At 29.1% G+C, this 14,641-nt stretch overlaps 3 protein-coding genes across 11 annotated transcripts in view; 2 read left to right on the top strand and 1 right to left on the bottom strand.

Moving 5' to 3' along the window:
- The window catches only part of LOC145186991 (dystrophin-like), a 40,123-nt gene extending 35,200 nt beyond the window's left edge, over window positions 1–4,923 (top strand). For all 9 annotated transcript variants that reach the window (XM_090095577.1, XM_090095576.1, XM_090095578.1 and 6 more), the window contains 18 exons: window positions 570–704; window positions 847–1,072; window positions 1,233–1,293; window positions 1,409–1,470; window positions 1,561–1,635; window positions 1,729–1,936; window positions 2,019–2,104; window positions 2,187–2,266; window positions 2,418–2,495; window positions 2,598–2,804; window positions 2,892–2,963; window positions 3,117–3,256; window positions 3,361–3,405; window positions 3,503–3,556; window positions 3,640–3,709; window positions 4,039–4,130; window positions 4,249–4,456; window positions 4,566–4,923. In XM_090095577.1, the coding sequence (XP_089951703.1) occupies window positions 570–704; window positions 847–1,072; window positions 1,233–1,293; window positions 1,409–1,470; window positions 1,561–1,635; window positions 1,729–1,936; window positions 2,019–2,104; window positions 2,187–2,266; window positions 2,418–2,495; window positions 2,598–2,804; window positions 2,892–2,963; window positions 3,117–3,256; window positions 3,361–3,405; window positions 3,503–3,556; window positions 3,640–3,709; window positions 4,039–4,130; window positions 4,249–4,456; window positions 4,566–4,754 (2,088 nt within the window). In that variant the 3' untranslated portion in view covers window positions 4,755–4,923. The remainder of the gene's footprint in view (window positions 1–569; window positions 705–846; window positions 1,073–1,232; window positions 1,294–1,408; window positions 1,471–1,560; window positions 1,636–1,728; window positions 1,937–2,018; window positions 2,105–2,186; window positions 2,267–2,417; window positions 2,496–2,597; window positions 2,805–2,891; window positions 2,964–3,116; window positions 3,257–3,360; window positions 3,406–3,502; window positions 3,557–3,639; window positions 3,710–4,038; window positions 4,131–4,248; window positions 4,457–4,565) is intronic.
- A 125-nt stretch (window positions 4,924–5,048) lies between these two features.
- Window positions 5,049–13,847, bottom strand: LOC145186499 (splicing factor 3B subunit 4-like). The gene is made up of 9 exons (XM_090095587.1): window positions 13,773–13,847; window positions 12,711–12,794; window positions 8,049–8,194; window positions 7,836–7,964; window positions 7,235–7,415; window positions 6,777–6,965; window positions 6,396–6,577; window positions 5,481–5,655; window positions 5,049–5,333 (listed from the first exon to the last, which is right to left on the bottom strand). The coding sequence occupies exons 1-9, from the start codon at window positions 13,798–13,800 to the stop codon at window positions 5,269–5,271; spliced, it is 1,179 nt and encodes a 392-aa protein (XP_089951713.1). The 5' UTR covers window positions 13,801–13,847; the 3' UTR covers window positions 5,049–5,268.
- Window positions 9,096–11,978, top strand: LOC149884416 (E3 SUMO-protein ligase ZBED1-like). Its single transcript, XM_090095585.1, has 6 exons — window positions 9,096–9,492; window positions 9,636–9,880; window positions 9,983–10,056; window positions 10,272–10,632; window positions 10,791–11,202; window positions 11,381–11,978. Exons 1-6 carry the CDS (start codon window positions 9,196–9,198, stop codon window positions 11,936–11,938), a joined length of 1,947 nt encoding a protein of 648 aa, XP_089951711.1. The 5' UTR covers window positions 9,096–9,195; the 3' UTR covers window positions 11,939–11,978.
- Window positions 13,848–14,641: the final 794 nt, after the last annotated feature.

The raw sequence follows: 14,641 nt of genomic DNA, 5'->3' as shown, positions 1-14,641 counted from the left end.
TAGTTGCTATGTTCAATTAGCTACTCAACGTGATGCATAATATCATTTATTAGGAATGCGGAATTATTGAACTTTGTGGCTGGAGTAATTACAGTTCATTATTCGGTCTGGCAATTTTTAGTTCAGGCCAGATTAAAAAGGAAAAATGTTGGCGTCAAAATATTTGATAAAAGCCATAATGCTCTCCGTAGGCTTGAAAACGAACATTTTTGTGCGATTTGAATATTGACAGTAGTCATTATAAGATTATCTTAATGAAAGGAATAGTATGCAATCTGCTCTCAAAGAGATTTTGAAAATATGAGCTTGTTAAAAGGTTTTTACAAGAAAGTAACCGTTAGGATTACTTTCGTGTAAATTTGCGTTTCATTAGGAATTTCGCTTTAAATAAAGTTTAACCATAACAAGCTTATCCGCAGAAGCGCGTTAATTAATGAATTGAATTAAAAAACCATATTTTATATTTAAGCACTATTTACATGTGTTTATTTTTATATCTTATCGTTTTAAACGTCAATATACTTAGGAATACAGGGCATTTTTATAAGCAAATACTTTTTTTTTTAAAGCTTGTAAACAAACTGCTTAAAGAAGTAGATGATCTTCATAATCGTCTGAAGGATGCCGAAAACCGTAAAAATCGATGGAATTTAACTTCTGATTTTAGTTTGGAGGACGCACACAAAGCATTAGAAGAAGTTAAAGTATGATTATTTTATTTCATTTTACTAAAGTTTCAACTTTTTTTTTTTTACCATTTGCTTATAAAATATTTTTGCGTTTTTTTTTATTTTATTTAAATTTTGAAATTTTTGCGTAGATTATAATTAAAAGTTATTTTTTAAGTTGTTCAACGAAAGCGTTACTTCACTCGAGCCGTACATAGATAACGTGAACGGAAAAGTGAAAATCTTGCGGCTTGACTACGGTGTGGAATTGGGGGGACAAAAACAGCGACAAATTGACGAATTTTTGCAAAGATGGAATCAATTGCAATTAGAGTGTGAGCGACGACACAACAACTTAAACAACATTTTGAATAGTGACCAAGACAAACAGTCACAACTGCAAGGTTAAAAAAAAACTTTCAAATGTCTTTACTCAATGTGAATTTTACCTATTATGTAAAATACCTATTTGAATTTCATATATATTTCATGAGAGAATTTCATATATATTTCATGAGAGAATTACATGCGGTAGGTCTTACAATGTTACTTTTTTCCTTTTAGGAAGTGTTTCACCACCATGGGAGCGAAGTTGCTCATTAAACAAAGTTCCATATTATATTAAGTATGTTTTTAAAACTACGCAATAAATCTTTATACATTGACATTTTTTTTTTCTCAAATACAATTTTTTTTTCTCAAATACAATTTTTTTTTCAATTTCAAATTTTTCTTTTAAGCCACGATACAAAGGTGACACAATGGGATCATCCAAAAATGACAGAGTTATACAATACACTAGGTACAGTTCATGTTAGATTGTCATTTTCGAATGAGTTCAATTTCTGCACTATCTAATTGTTTTTTGTTTTTTTTTTACTTTCTCATTTAGCGGAGCTAAATGACGTCAAGTTTGCAGCTTATCGAACCTCTATGAAGTTGAGGTGTATACAAAAAGCTTGCTGTCGTAAGTTTTCGTTCAAACTTACGTCGTCTAATTTTAGATCTGAGTTTTAATTTTGGTATTTCCGTTCTAAACTGAAATTTAATATTTTTCTAGTCGATCTCGCGGAAATGGACAATGTTGTATTGAAAGCTTTCCAACGTCACGACTTATCAGCCAAAAATGATAGTTTAATTGAGGTCGGAGAAATGATTGCAATACTATTGACAATATTCGGCAATATTGAACCAACAAGAAAAGAAGCCATTATTGTTCCTCAATGCGTTGATTTGACATTAAACTGGTTGCTAAATGTTTTTGATAGGTGTGCTTCTTACCTATTTAATTTTAGGCGTTATAACTGTGTGTTACACATAGTTCAAAATTTTGATCGAAATTTTTTTTAGTGGACGTATCGGGAAGCTTCGTGTTCTATCTTTTAAGATTGCCATTGTTCTTTTATGCCGAGCAAAACTTGAAAACAAGTGGAAATGTATGTTAATTTTCGAAAACTTTAACTTCTTCCCTTTGATATTTTGATTTTGTTAAAAATATACAATTGTTTTCATTCTTAGATCTATTTGAACAGATTGCCGACCCTTCGGGTCATGCGGACTCTAAGAAGCTAGGACTTCTGCTTCACGATTGTGTCCAGGTTTGAAAGTTTTTTTTTTTTTTTTTTTTTTTTATTTCCTTTTATAACTTTTGTGTGCATACACTACAGACACTATACGCGCGCGCGCACAACTCGCACAGTTTGTAAATGTATAATAATTTGTAAATGTATCTTTTTAATTCAATTTTAGATTCCTCGGCAACTCGGTGAAATAGCTGCTTTTGGCGGAAGTAATATTGAACCTAGTGCAAGAAGTTGTTTTGAAAAGGTTCGATTGCGTTATTTAGTCGTAATTTCATATTCAAAATCAGAATTTATTATCCGCTTAAAGAAATTTTACAATTTACTAAAGAGAGTTACATTTTTACAGGCGAAAAATCCGTCCTTTATTGAAGTGAGTAACTTCTTAGAATGGACTTCAGCCGAACCTCAGTCGCTAGTGTGGATGACCGTCTTACATAGGCTCGCAGCAGCAGAAACGGCGAAACACGATGCTAAATGTGGTATTTGCAAAGACTATCCTATTGTAGGTTTTAGATATCGATGTCTAAAATGTTTCAACTACGACCTTTGTCAGGTAATTATTTTTATCGTGTCATTTTATATCTAACAAATGTGTATTGCGTATTAGAAATTATAATCTATTTTGCAATTTCGATTTAAGAACTGCTTTTGGTCTGGGCGTGTTTCAAAAAGTCATCGACTTACTCACCCTATGCACCAGTATAGTTTGGCGGTAAGTAATCTCAAAATTAACTTTTATTTCATTTTACTAAAGTTGAAACTTTAGTAAAATGAAATAAAATAATCATACTTTAACTTCTTCTTTGTACTTTTCATAATTTCTTTGTATATTTGCTTATCAACCGACGTTTTACTTGATATATAGACTACTGCAGGTGAAGATATGAGTGACTTCGTCAAACTGATGAAAAACAAGTTTAAATCAAGAAGATATAGGAGTCGGCCTCCCAAAAAACTTGGTTATTTACCAGTCCAAACCATCATGGAGGGTAGCAGTATTGAAACGTATGTTATCAATTTGCTGTTTGATAGAATTTCAAATTTTCAAAGAAGAATTTCTTTTCTTAAATTGTTTTCTCTCCATTTTATTATTTAATTTTGTTTTACAGACCGTCTGTGCCATCGAGTCCAAATATGAACTTTTCATTTTCAAGGTAATCAGTGGTTCTCAATTCACTAAAATTTGACAATAAAACTGTAAATAAAAAGTTTTTTTCGTATTTTTTTAAATTTTTATATGTTATATTGTAGTAACGATGGATCAGCTTCACCAACGTCAGGGAAATATCGAATGGTGGACGATATGTAAGAATATTGTCGTAGCGTAAATTTTTCTTTTTTTTAATCATAAATTTGTCAATTTTTAAATTTGTATCTTATTGATTTAGCAACGAAGAGCATCGATTAATTCAACACATGTGTAGAAGTTTAAGTAGTGAAGATGCAAGGCTTCCTCCGGTAACGTCTTTTCCTCTAGTAACGTTTTTTCCTCTAGTAACGTTTTTTACATGAGAATTTTTAAAACCAGTGTGTTAGTTACTGAATCCTATCTTATCATCTTCTATGCAAAACTAGAAGTTAAAAACTCATTACAAGGTGAAACCTACATTGACTTATTTTAAACATGCCAAAGTCTAATGTATTTTTAAAGTAATGTTACCGATTTAAGAATCGAGGATTTATTATTAGGCTTGTTATTTGATGTGTCTTCAATCAAAAACCACTTTACACTTGCATTACAAAATGACGGTATTTTTTTTTAATTACAAGATGTTTTTCCTTCACAGTTGAAAAGTCCTTCCGCAATCTTAGCTTCTTTGGATATAGAAGAAAAACAAAATGTTGATGAGATTATTTCCAGTCTCGAAGAAGAGCACAGGTATTTAAAGAGCGATTAAGGCTATCTCTTTTAGATTGCATAATGAAAATTCTTCAATTGCTGTCTATCATTTGAACATCATTAATTAAAAAAAAAAAAATCACACTTTTTTTTAAAGAGCACTGGAGTCTGAGTACAACCGTTTGAAAAATATGCGCACCAATGGATCGGATCCTCAAAGTTCTCCTCGTGATGCTGAGCTGATTGCAGAGGCGCAGCTCCTTCGCCAACATAAAGGTCGACTTGAAGCTCGTATGCAAATATTAGAAGATCATAACAAACAACTTGAGGGACAACTTCAGCGGCTACGGCAGTTGTTAGAGCAGGTAAAGCAGGTTGTGTAGTATTTTAAATTTTTAACGAGTAATTTATAATATAGGGAATTATTATACAGTTATAGTATTCTTTCTTTAAACATTTTGAATTTCTTAACAGCCTCAATCAGACCGCAGTGTTCAATCCTCTGCCGGAGTTACACCGTCACTTACTCCTTCGTCATCGTATCATGGCTCACCTGAGCTAGCACGTCGCGATCATAGCTTTACGAACGGTTACTCTTTAAGAAATGCCATTGATATTCAGCAAGTCACTAATCAAATCGAGCATGCGTTTCCTATGGATTAGTTAGGTTTCTACTTTTAAAAGTGTTTCTCAATTTTCTTTTGTATATTATTTGTTAGTTTCGTATATTGTATATAACTTTAGTTGTTTTGCAGTAGATTTTACGCACCTCATTTTGTAGATAAACGTTTTGTATTGACAGTCCTTTTTGCAAATAATCCGTTAACAAAAATGTTATTGTTTCAATACGCCTTCACTTTTATCAAAAAAATTCGCTTACTTTTACTCCCCTTCCCAATAAATCAATACTTACCAATAAAAATCAATACCTACCAGTAGGCAATAATTAAAATGATATTGAAAATTATCGTACAACTATTCCAACTTTTAATGAGACAGAAAAAAATTACAGTATGGGGGAAATAATTTGAATTGTCATATACAAACGTCTTCAAATCTATTATTGTGACTGTTTTCATTTGGAGAAATTTTTTAATTGTCTTGCGACAATTCTATTGTCGATTGTTTTAGATAATGAAACGCATTTGTTTTGTTTTCAAAAAAGTTCATGCACCAGTTATCTTGGAGGTGGAGCACGTGGTGGCATCGGTGGACGAGGTGTCATTATACGAGGATCAAATCCTGAAAAGGCAAATTTCAATAAACAAATATAGAATATTCTTTTAGAATAAGATACACAAAAAACTGACTCCTAATCGATATTAAAAGTACACAAAAATATTTGTCTTAAATATGCGTTTCCTATGAATATAAATTATTAGTACTCACCTATTACTTGTGTAGCTCTAATACCAGGTGGACCCATTATGCCTCGCGGAGGACCCATCATCCAAGGCGGGCGATCACTAGGCAAACCGAACATCACTGGAGGCCTGGGTGGCATTCTCATACTGCTAGATATACTACTAACAGTACTCATGGACGGTGGCATAGGTGGGAAAACCTAAACGCGCAATATTCAAGAAAGAAAAAAGCGTTAGAAGTTTTGTAAAAAACCATTTGACACGCTGCAATTAAATCTCAGAAATTTTCGCAATTAAAATCGCAAAAACTCGTGTTTATACTATTAAAGTTAAAATGGCGGAATTAAATTTCAAATTTTATAACAGTAGCATAAAAACTCGTTTAACTTCGTGTATTGTTAGTTTATTACTATAGTGGTGAACAGTGAGTTTTAATGATGAAAAATGAAATTAGAACATGCACAATTAATTCCTCGGTTTATTTGGCAAAATCGTAAAAATTGAGCAAGGTATAATAATTGATAAAACTGATCCTCAAAACACATGCAGAAACCTTGTAATTTTAAACTGCACACTTAAATTTACAGCCAAATGCGCTCTTCTAACACAAGATAATTGAAGTCCTTAGTACTAAAACACTTAATTCACAGAATAACTCTTTTGAGAAAAAATCCAGTTTAAAAAAAAATTTTAATCCGTAAAAGTTTTTCATTAACAACTTTGTAAAAGGTTAAAAAAACTTAGAGATATTTTTGCGTGTTCATATATATAGATAAAATAGGATAAACCACTCTAGTTTCATTTTTAAAAAAATGTGAGTTTTGGCACTTAAACATATTTATAGTTAAAGTGACCCATTTTTTGTTTATTTTGAGATATCTTTTTTAATTATCAAAATAATAGATTTAAATCAACTTAAATTGAAACTTAAATGAGGTACCTGGCTTGCAGAGCTTGCAGAAGACGTTGGAAGAGTCGAAGCACTTGGAGGCGGCATATGCATAAAACCTGGTGGAGGCATATTTGGGAAACCCATTGCAGCCATATTTGGAGGCATGCCTTGCATAGGAGGAGGAGCTTGCATGAATGCAGGAAGAAAAGACATTCCCATGCTTTCTCCCCCTAAAATAGACTATTACTGTTAAAATTAAAAATTATAAAAGAAATAAAACTTGTCCAAAATTACATTGTCTGCATTATTTTTTTGAGTTGACTAAGGTCCTGTGTTACTTTTTTGAGCAATTTTTTTGTAATTGTGAAACGTGATTTAAATATTGATTGAATATTTGTAAAAGCAAATATCTATAATTATCGGTCAGACCCATCATATTTGGTGGTATTCCCAATGGACCACCCATTGGAGGAGGTATGATGGTTGGAGGCATAACAGAACGAGAAGCTGAGCTCATCATCTCAGGAAGAATAGGAGGAAGCATTGGTGGTGCATCAGCAAACAACTGATGAGGCCGATCACTCTGTGTCAGAGGGTTGTTAGCTGCAAGGAGGCGCTCTAGAATAAAAATATTAATAAAAACTATTTATTGTGAATTTGTTATGGCAAAAAATTAAAAAAACAACTTCAGTGGGAAAATAAAATTATAAACATAACAAAATACATTAAATAACATAAAATAATGAACTGATTGTGGATAACTTTTTCACCTTATTGTTTAAGAATTTTTAGATTTTTTATATTGTTTATTTCACTTTTAAATTTAAATTTCATTTTTTTAACATGAAAACAAAAAAAAAATTTTAAGTGGGAAAAAATCTTTTTACCTGCAGCAGATCCATGCCTTTCACCTTTAGTGTCTTTTTTAAAAGAATAAGAAACGCTGATGGGTCTGTTTGATAAATATTGACCATTCATTGCATCAATGGCAGCATCTGAAGCTTCAAAACTTGCAAAGTTAATAAAAGCAAACCCTTTTGAATTGCCAGTCTCAGGGTCTCTCATAATCTAGAAATCATTAATAGAAATGTAGAACAAAATAAATACTCCTATTTTTATCATATTTATAAAATTTGCATTTATTACAAAGTGTTATTTTTTAATCTGTATAGAAAATAATTAACTCCTGCAAGAAGATTAATTGGGGTCAACAATAAAGAGTTGTTATAATCACTTTAAGTTACTTTTTTCTCAACTTAATGGTCATTTCTTCAACATCAAAAATTAACACACAAGTAATTTTATCACTAAAAATTAAGAAACTTTGTGAAACCTTTGTGAACAAATGTATTTTCATATCTTAAAAACATAATATAATATATTTTCATCTTAAAAACATAAATGTAATTTTAAATCTAAACGTTTACTTAAAAGATTATATTTTACTAAGACAAAAAATATTCAGCAAAAATATATATTTTTTTTTACCTTAGGAGTGGTAAGAATAACACCAAAAGCGCTGAAAGTATCATACAGAAGTTTTTCATCAATATCTGGATCTAGATTTCCAATAAATATATTTGCACCAACATCTAGATTTTTATTGTGCGCTGAAGCCTATAAAGGGAAGTAAAAAAAAGAAAATTATTCAATTGAAATTTACCCAAAAAAGAAACTTAAGAAAACATCGCAGAGACTTACTTTGTTTACCCTAATAGGTTTACCATAAACTTTTATCATATTTAATATTTTTATTGCATAGTCTGCATCTTCTTCTGACATAAACTCAATGAAACCATAGCCTTGATGATTTTGAGTAATTCGATCTTTAGGCATATGAACATTAACTTAAAAAAAGAAAAGAAATACTTATAGTGTGCATGATTTCCATTTCCAAAAATACACAAAGAAATTACCTATTATCACAATAACAAAGCAAGAAGGAAGACAATAATGAGTCTATTTTTTAAAAACTTACACTCATCCTGCGTAAAGAAAAACTTAGAGCTTACTAGAGATGTGACAGGTTTTTTTGGTTCTTGTTTTTATGGTTTTTTTGGTCGTTTTTTTGGAAAAAAACACAGGGGTTCGTTTTTTCGGTTTTTTTGGTAAATATTCAAAAATTCATCATTTAAGCTACTAAATTCAAATTTAATAGAAATATTATTAAACCCATTTTCTTTTCAGATTTATATAGGAAAACTAAGGCTGAGTTTGACTAAAATTCATTTTCTTTTAACATGCTTAAAGGTAATTGTTTTATTGTTAATTTTTAGGTTAACACGGTTATAGCAGTCCTGTATAAAAAATTATTAGTTAATTTTATCTTCCTCTATTTAGTTTTTATTGACTTTATTGTTATATATTGACATAATAAAGACTTCTTATCTAAATTTATTATACTTAACTACATTTACTCAATTTTAATTAATATTATATATACATGGGTATATTATTATTATTGTTATTGTTATTGCTATTGTTATTGTTATCATTATTATTATTATTACTATTATGTCTATTATTATTATTATTATTATTATTATTATTATTATTATTATTATTATTATTATTATTATTATTATTATTATTATTATTATTATTATTATTATTATTATTATTATTATTATTATTATTATTAATTTGCTGTACTTATAAAGTTTTGAGTTGCAAATAAAAAGTTATATGCAGTTTAAATGCTCTTTTTAATAATCAATTATGTTCTCTATTTAACTATATTTAAATTTTAGATATTTTGCTTAACATTGTAAATTTTAATTATAAAAATGAATAAAGCAGGCTATACAGGGGGAGAAATAAAACTGTAGTTGCCAATTTATTTATACCTATGAACCAAATTAGCAAAATGGAAAGAGTTAAATGCTCCTTTTGCTTTGACATTATGTCTAAAAACGGAACTCAAATGACTAAGCATATTGAAAAATGTCGAAAATGTCCTGATGAAGTAAAAAGTCTATATGCAAACAAATCAGGTTATTGTCAAAAACAGCAAGACTCTCCTGGAGATGCTGAACCAAAAGCAAAAAATCCACGATCTGATTCTTTTGGAACATCCTTTTCTAATTCAATTTGTAGAAGTAAAATACCAAGTTCCATGTTTGACAGCATGACAAAAACTGAAAAGGTGTGTATTGTATTTTTTAAATTTTAAGACTTATTTGAGTGATTAACTGATTTGGCAACTAGCTTATTAAAAGTTCATGATGTACAGATTTTAGATTTGTTTTATGATTGACTGATGTACCAGTATGACATTATCTTTTGCAGGAATTGATTGATACACACCTAGCCAGAGCAATATATGCTAGTGGATCGCCACTTCATATAGTAGAAAATAACTATTGGAAAATCTTTTTGAACAAGTTACGTCCTGCTTATAAGCCTCCATCAAGACATGATGTGTCAAATGTGTTATTAGATAATGAATTTTCAAGGATTTCAGCAAATGTTAAAGAGATGGTAGCAACTGCAGATTATCTTGGATTGATGTGTGATGAATGGAGCAATTTAAGGTACAGTAACAATTTATTATAATATTAGTTGATGCAATTGAAGCTATATTATTTAGTTAATAAACAGATCATATTTGTTTATATGTTTTTTCTTCTTTACAGAAATGAAGCTATCATTAACTTTGTAATGACATTGCCTTCTTCATCACCCATTTTGTGGAAGACATTGCCTACAGGTAAAACCATAATTCTAGTACTGTATACAATGGATTTACTTAACAGACTGGTAGACTTTTAAAATATGCATACTATTTCATAATTAACTTTGATATTAAGTTTATAACAAACAACACTGAAAACCATTTCAGTAAGCAGAAATAACATATCAGTTAATTGGTTTATAATATTTATATAGTACAGTATATATAATATATCCTAAACTGTTTTGTAGGAACATTAAACCATTCTGGTGAATATATGGCAAATGAAATAAAGAAAGTTTTAGAAGAAATAAATCCTAACAAAGTTTTGGGCATTGTGACTGACAATGCTGCAAATATGAAAAATGCATGGACTCGTCTAAAAGATTGTTATCCCCATCTTCATTGCTATGGATGCATTTCACATGGTTTAAATTTGCTGTTCACAGATTTTTTAAAATTGACAACTTTAAGTGTTTTGATGTCACAAGTAACTGATATTGTTAAAGAGATAAAAAATTCTCATTTATCTGTTGCAGCATTTAGAGATATACAAAAAAAATCAGCTAGTGTAGTAACATGCATTTCCTTGAAACTACCAGTACGAACTAGGTAATACAACTAAAAGTATAAATATACTGTATATTACAAAAAAAATTGAACTATGTAACTAATTTTATTATACGTTCATAAAAATAGATTTCATTTAGTAAATTACTTTACTCTAAATTTATCAAAGTTATTGTAATTTCTTTATGTTTTATTTAAAGGTGGGGATCAACTGTAGCATGCTTAGATAGCATACAGAAAAATAAGCAACCATTAAAAACATTGGCTATTTCTGAAAACAGTGGACTTAATTCAACAACAAAAATTATTCTTCTATCAGATGTTTTTTGGGACAGAGTTGAAAGTTTTTTCAAATTGCTGTCACCAATAGCTGATGCAATAAAGAAAACTGAATCAAACACTCCCATGTTATCTTCTGTTGTGGAAACTTTTTACTTCTTGGAAGACCACATTTTTAAAAACTTAACAGTTAGCCCATTCTCAAAAAAGGAAGAAGAAGAAGCCAAAAAGGTCTTCAAGAAAAGAAAAGATTTTTGTTTAACAAAAATTCACTTGGCTGCCAATATACTAGATCCCAAATTTCAAGGCAGAGTCTTGACTGGAGAACAAAAGGTATTTACTACACATAATTCATATATGATTCTTAAAACCAAATACATAAAAGTAAAATAAATAAAAGTAAAATTTTTGAAAAATTTTGAATTATCTTAAATAGTATTTTCAAGTTTGAAAATACTATTTAAATAATTAAAGTAATTTTAAAATTATTGAAAGAGAAATCTTTTTATAGATTGATGCATGTGAGGCGATACACAACATTGCTGCAAGTATGCCTGAAGTAAACAAAGAAATTATGATGTTTGACTTGGCTAATTACCAATCAAAGGGTGGCATATTTTCCAAACCTTTTATTTGGACTGCAGCTGGAATAACTCAACCCATAAATTGGTGGAAAGGGTTGTGTTCCTTTACTGAACTATCAAAAGTTGCATCTAGAATTCTTCAGCTACCAGCTTCAAGTGCAGCATGTGAGAGAAGTTTTAGTACTTATTCTAACATTCATAGTGCAAAAAGAAATCGCTTAACAACTGAAAGGGCTGGAAAACTAGTTTTCATTTCACAAAATTTAAAACTTGAAAATATTGAAAACTCCAGTTATGAAAATGGTACAAGCATAACTACTCCTCAAATTAATAACTTGAGTGTAAATAAAGTTCCTAGCACTTCAATCCCTTGGTCAGAGTCTGAAGCAGTTAACGTAGAAAGTGACAGTGACTTTGTTTATGAATCATTAGATGAATGTAGTCTAGGGTGGGAAGACTTGGACTCAGAAAGCACATCCATTTAGAATATCTTTTATAGTTTAAATACATGTTAAAATTACTAAATTATTGAGTTTTTTGCTTAAATATTTACACTTTTTTTAATTGTGTGTATACTACACTACACAGTGCTACACTACTTAGCACTAAATTAATAACCAATTAAAACTAATAAAACATTATTATTAAAAAATATCAGATTATGTAAATTAAATAAAATTAGAGCTTTTTTTATAAGGGCTTACTGGCAATATAATTCAACATATGTAACAAACAATATAAGACCAATTTATTACATAATAAATATTAGGATTTTCTGTTTCTTTAAAGATTTGAAATCTGATATTAAATAAGCATGATATTGTATATTAGTATATTTAAATTATAAAAATGGTTATTTTGTCATGGACAAGTATAGTTTCTGTAAATAATGAGTGTAATATTTAGGATGTACAACAATATTTAAGAAGTAAAACATGACAAATAAACATTCTCATACAATATACCTAGATTTATAACTAACTTAATATTAAATTGCCTAATGAATATACTTAATAAATAGCTCTTTTAAGTTTTTTATTAAAACATTAACTTTAAATTGGTGTTTATATATTGTATTTGTGATAATAATTATCATATACTATAAACAGACAGAATAAAAAAAAACTCTTCCAAATTATTTACCAAGAAAAAGAAAAAAATTGTTTAAAAAGTCAAAAAAACCAAAAAAACACAATTTTTTGACCCAAAAAAACGCAAGAGGAAAAAAACACGTTTTTTTGCAACTCTAGAGCTTACCAACTGGTCCTGCCTGAAGAAAGAGCTCCCAAAGAAGAGGTTCTAAAACTTTGTCATCAACATTGCCACAATACACTGTTGCATCTTTAAAGAAAATATGAATAAAGAATTATAAATACAATAAATATTGTTATGTTCTTGTGAAGACGTAAAAGAACATTTTCTAATGATTTATTAATGAACTTTATATTTGAAAAAACACAAACACACAAAAAAATCACACAAAATTATAAACCAATTTTTTTGCAGATGTGGAGAAAGTGAAATCATTTAATCTTAAGTGAGATAAGTAAAACATAATAAGCAAAATATTATCTATAGTCTTTGGGCAGTTAAATATGATTTTATACAAATTATTTGATTTTTATTTGATTTCTTGTTATTTTGCATGTGTGCAAATTTTAGAAGAAAAAAGCAAACAATAAACTAATCTCACCAATCAATCACAAATATATAAACTATAAATACATAAGTTTTTGATTAGTTCTCATGCTCTGATATTTGCCTATCAATGGCATTGTGTATATTTTCATTTGTATTGTGAACATTATTATCTAATATGATGGTCAAATGGAAATGTTATTTAAGAAAACTAGAGTATGCTACTAGCATATATATACATGCTATAATATTAATAAGAAAAATCTTTTTTAAAAAAAGATCATTAAAATAAAAATATTTTTGTTCTGTTTTGCTTTTACCAGTTTTGTTTTATACATTTTAGTTGTTAGTATAATAGTTTTTTAATTCTTATTTTTATTTGGGAGCTAAATAAACTTTATAAATGCCTATTATGACGGCTTCTTGAAAAATTAAATTTTATATATAAACGTGCCAACAACTTTAACAGAGTAAATTTTAATGTATACAAGATTGCATTACAATCCACACTTCATTACGATTAGTCATTTGGTTCAAATTCAGTATGGGTTGCATTTATGTATGGATTAAAACAAAAATATCTATTAATAGAAAAATAAAAATTTCATTCAAGGAATTTTATTCAATTAAAAATTGTAATTATAAATTAAATATGCAGTAAAAGTTAATAAGATGGTTCACCCTGATTTCGTTCCAGAACTACCGCCATTCTTAACTTTGCACATCAGTTTCGGACTGAGTAGGACTTAGCTAAAAGTACATGAAAAATTCCTAGTTAGCTTTAGTTTTTATTTTAATAAATTAAATTGAATTTCAATCAGATTTAGAGAAAAAGATATTTTTATTTGATTATCCATTTTTTTATCCATGATTATCCATTACATTAACTACTGAATGGCAAAATCCTCTTCCTGATTAACAATGGCATTCAGGCACATTCGATGTTAAAAGTTAACATCCTATTTATGCCTCTTTCCCTTAAATTCTAAGCGGAAAATCCCGTGGGTCAACAACTTCAATAAAGTTAGGCGAACGAAGTATGCTATAAGCCATGAAATTCAAACACTTGGAATAAAGTAATTGGGTCAGATGAAATCGAAATTATTTTCTTCAAAACATCGATTCCAGTCATCGAGTTCAAGAATTGTGCTTGAGCAAAAAAGTTTAACGATAACAATTGAACATGGTTTCAGTGACGGTATGAGAAGAAGGTGGGTGGATTGGGGGCTGGAAGGAGGATAAAAGGGGGCTGAAAGGATTCTTCTGTTGTAGGAAAACTAGTTCTCAAATGTTAAATCTGAATAATTGACACAAATGACAAAAAATGCTCAAAAAAATGATTAAAATAGTCATTATATGCTACATCTACAATATATATATATATATATATATATATATATATATATATATATATATATATATATATATATATATATATATATATATATATATATAACATGCGAAAACAAGCTTTAATGGTCTTCAGAATCCTTTGGAGGAAAGAGCTGGATTTTGCCATACACTAACATCTTCACTTTCATGGTCGTGCA

Source organism: Hydra viridissima, unplaced genomic scaffold (genome assembly GCF_058129835.1).
Source record: "Hydra viridissima isolate aposymbiotic clone 2 unplaced genomic scaffold, HvirCarnegie_v1 scaffold_8, whole genome shotgun sequence".
Taxonomy (NCBI): domain Eukaryota; kingdom Metazoa; phylum Cnidaria; class Hydrozoa; order Anthoathecata; family Hydridae; genus Hydra; species Hydra viridissima.
This window is presented reverse-complemented; position numbering and strand designations above follow the sequence as displayed.

Bases quoted from the DNA above. Each gene is read 5' to 3' on its own strand.
- LOC149884416 (XM_090095585.1), top strand. From the start codon at position 9,196: ATGAACCAAATTAGCAAAATGGAAAGAGTTAAATGCTCCTTTTGCTTT. The intron at 9,881-9,982 runs GTACAGTAACAA...TCTTCTTTACAG, and splicing joins GATGAATGGAGCAATTTAAG to AAATGAAGCTATCATTAACT. The intron at 10,057-10,271 runs GTAAAACCATAA...ACTGTTTTGTAG, and splicing joins GTGGAAGACATTGCCTACAG to GAACATTAAACCATTCTGGT.
- LOC145186499 (XM_090095587.1), bottom strand. From the start codon at position 13,800: ATGGCGGTAGTTCTGGAACGAAATCAGG. The intron at 7,416-7,835 runs GTAAAAAAAAAT...AATGATTTCTAG, and splicing joins TTATTCTTACCACTCCTAAG to ATTATGAGAGACCCTGAGAC. The intron at 6,578-6,776 runs GTCTGACCGATA...AGTCTATTTTAG, and splicing joins AATACCACCAAATATGATGG to GGGGAGAAAGCATGGGAATG.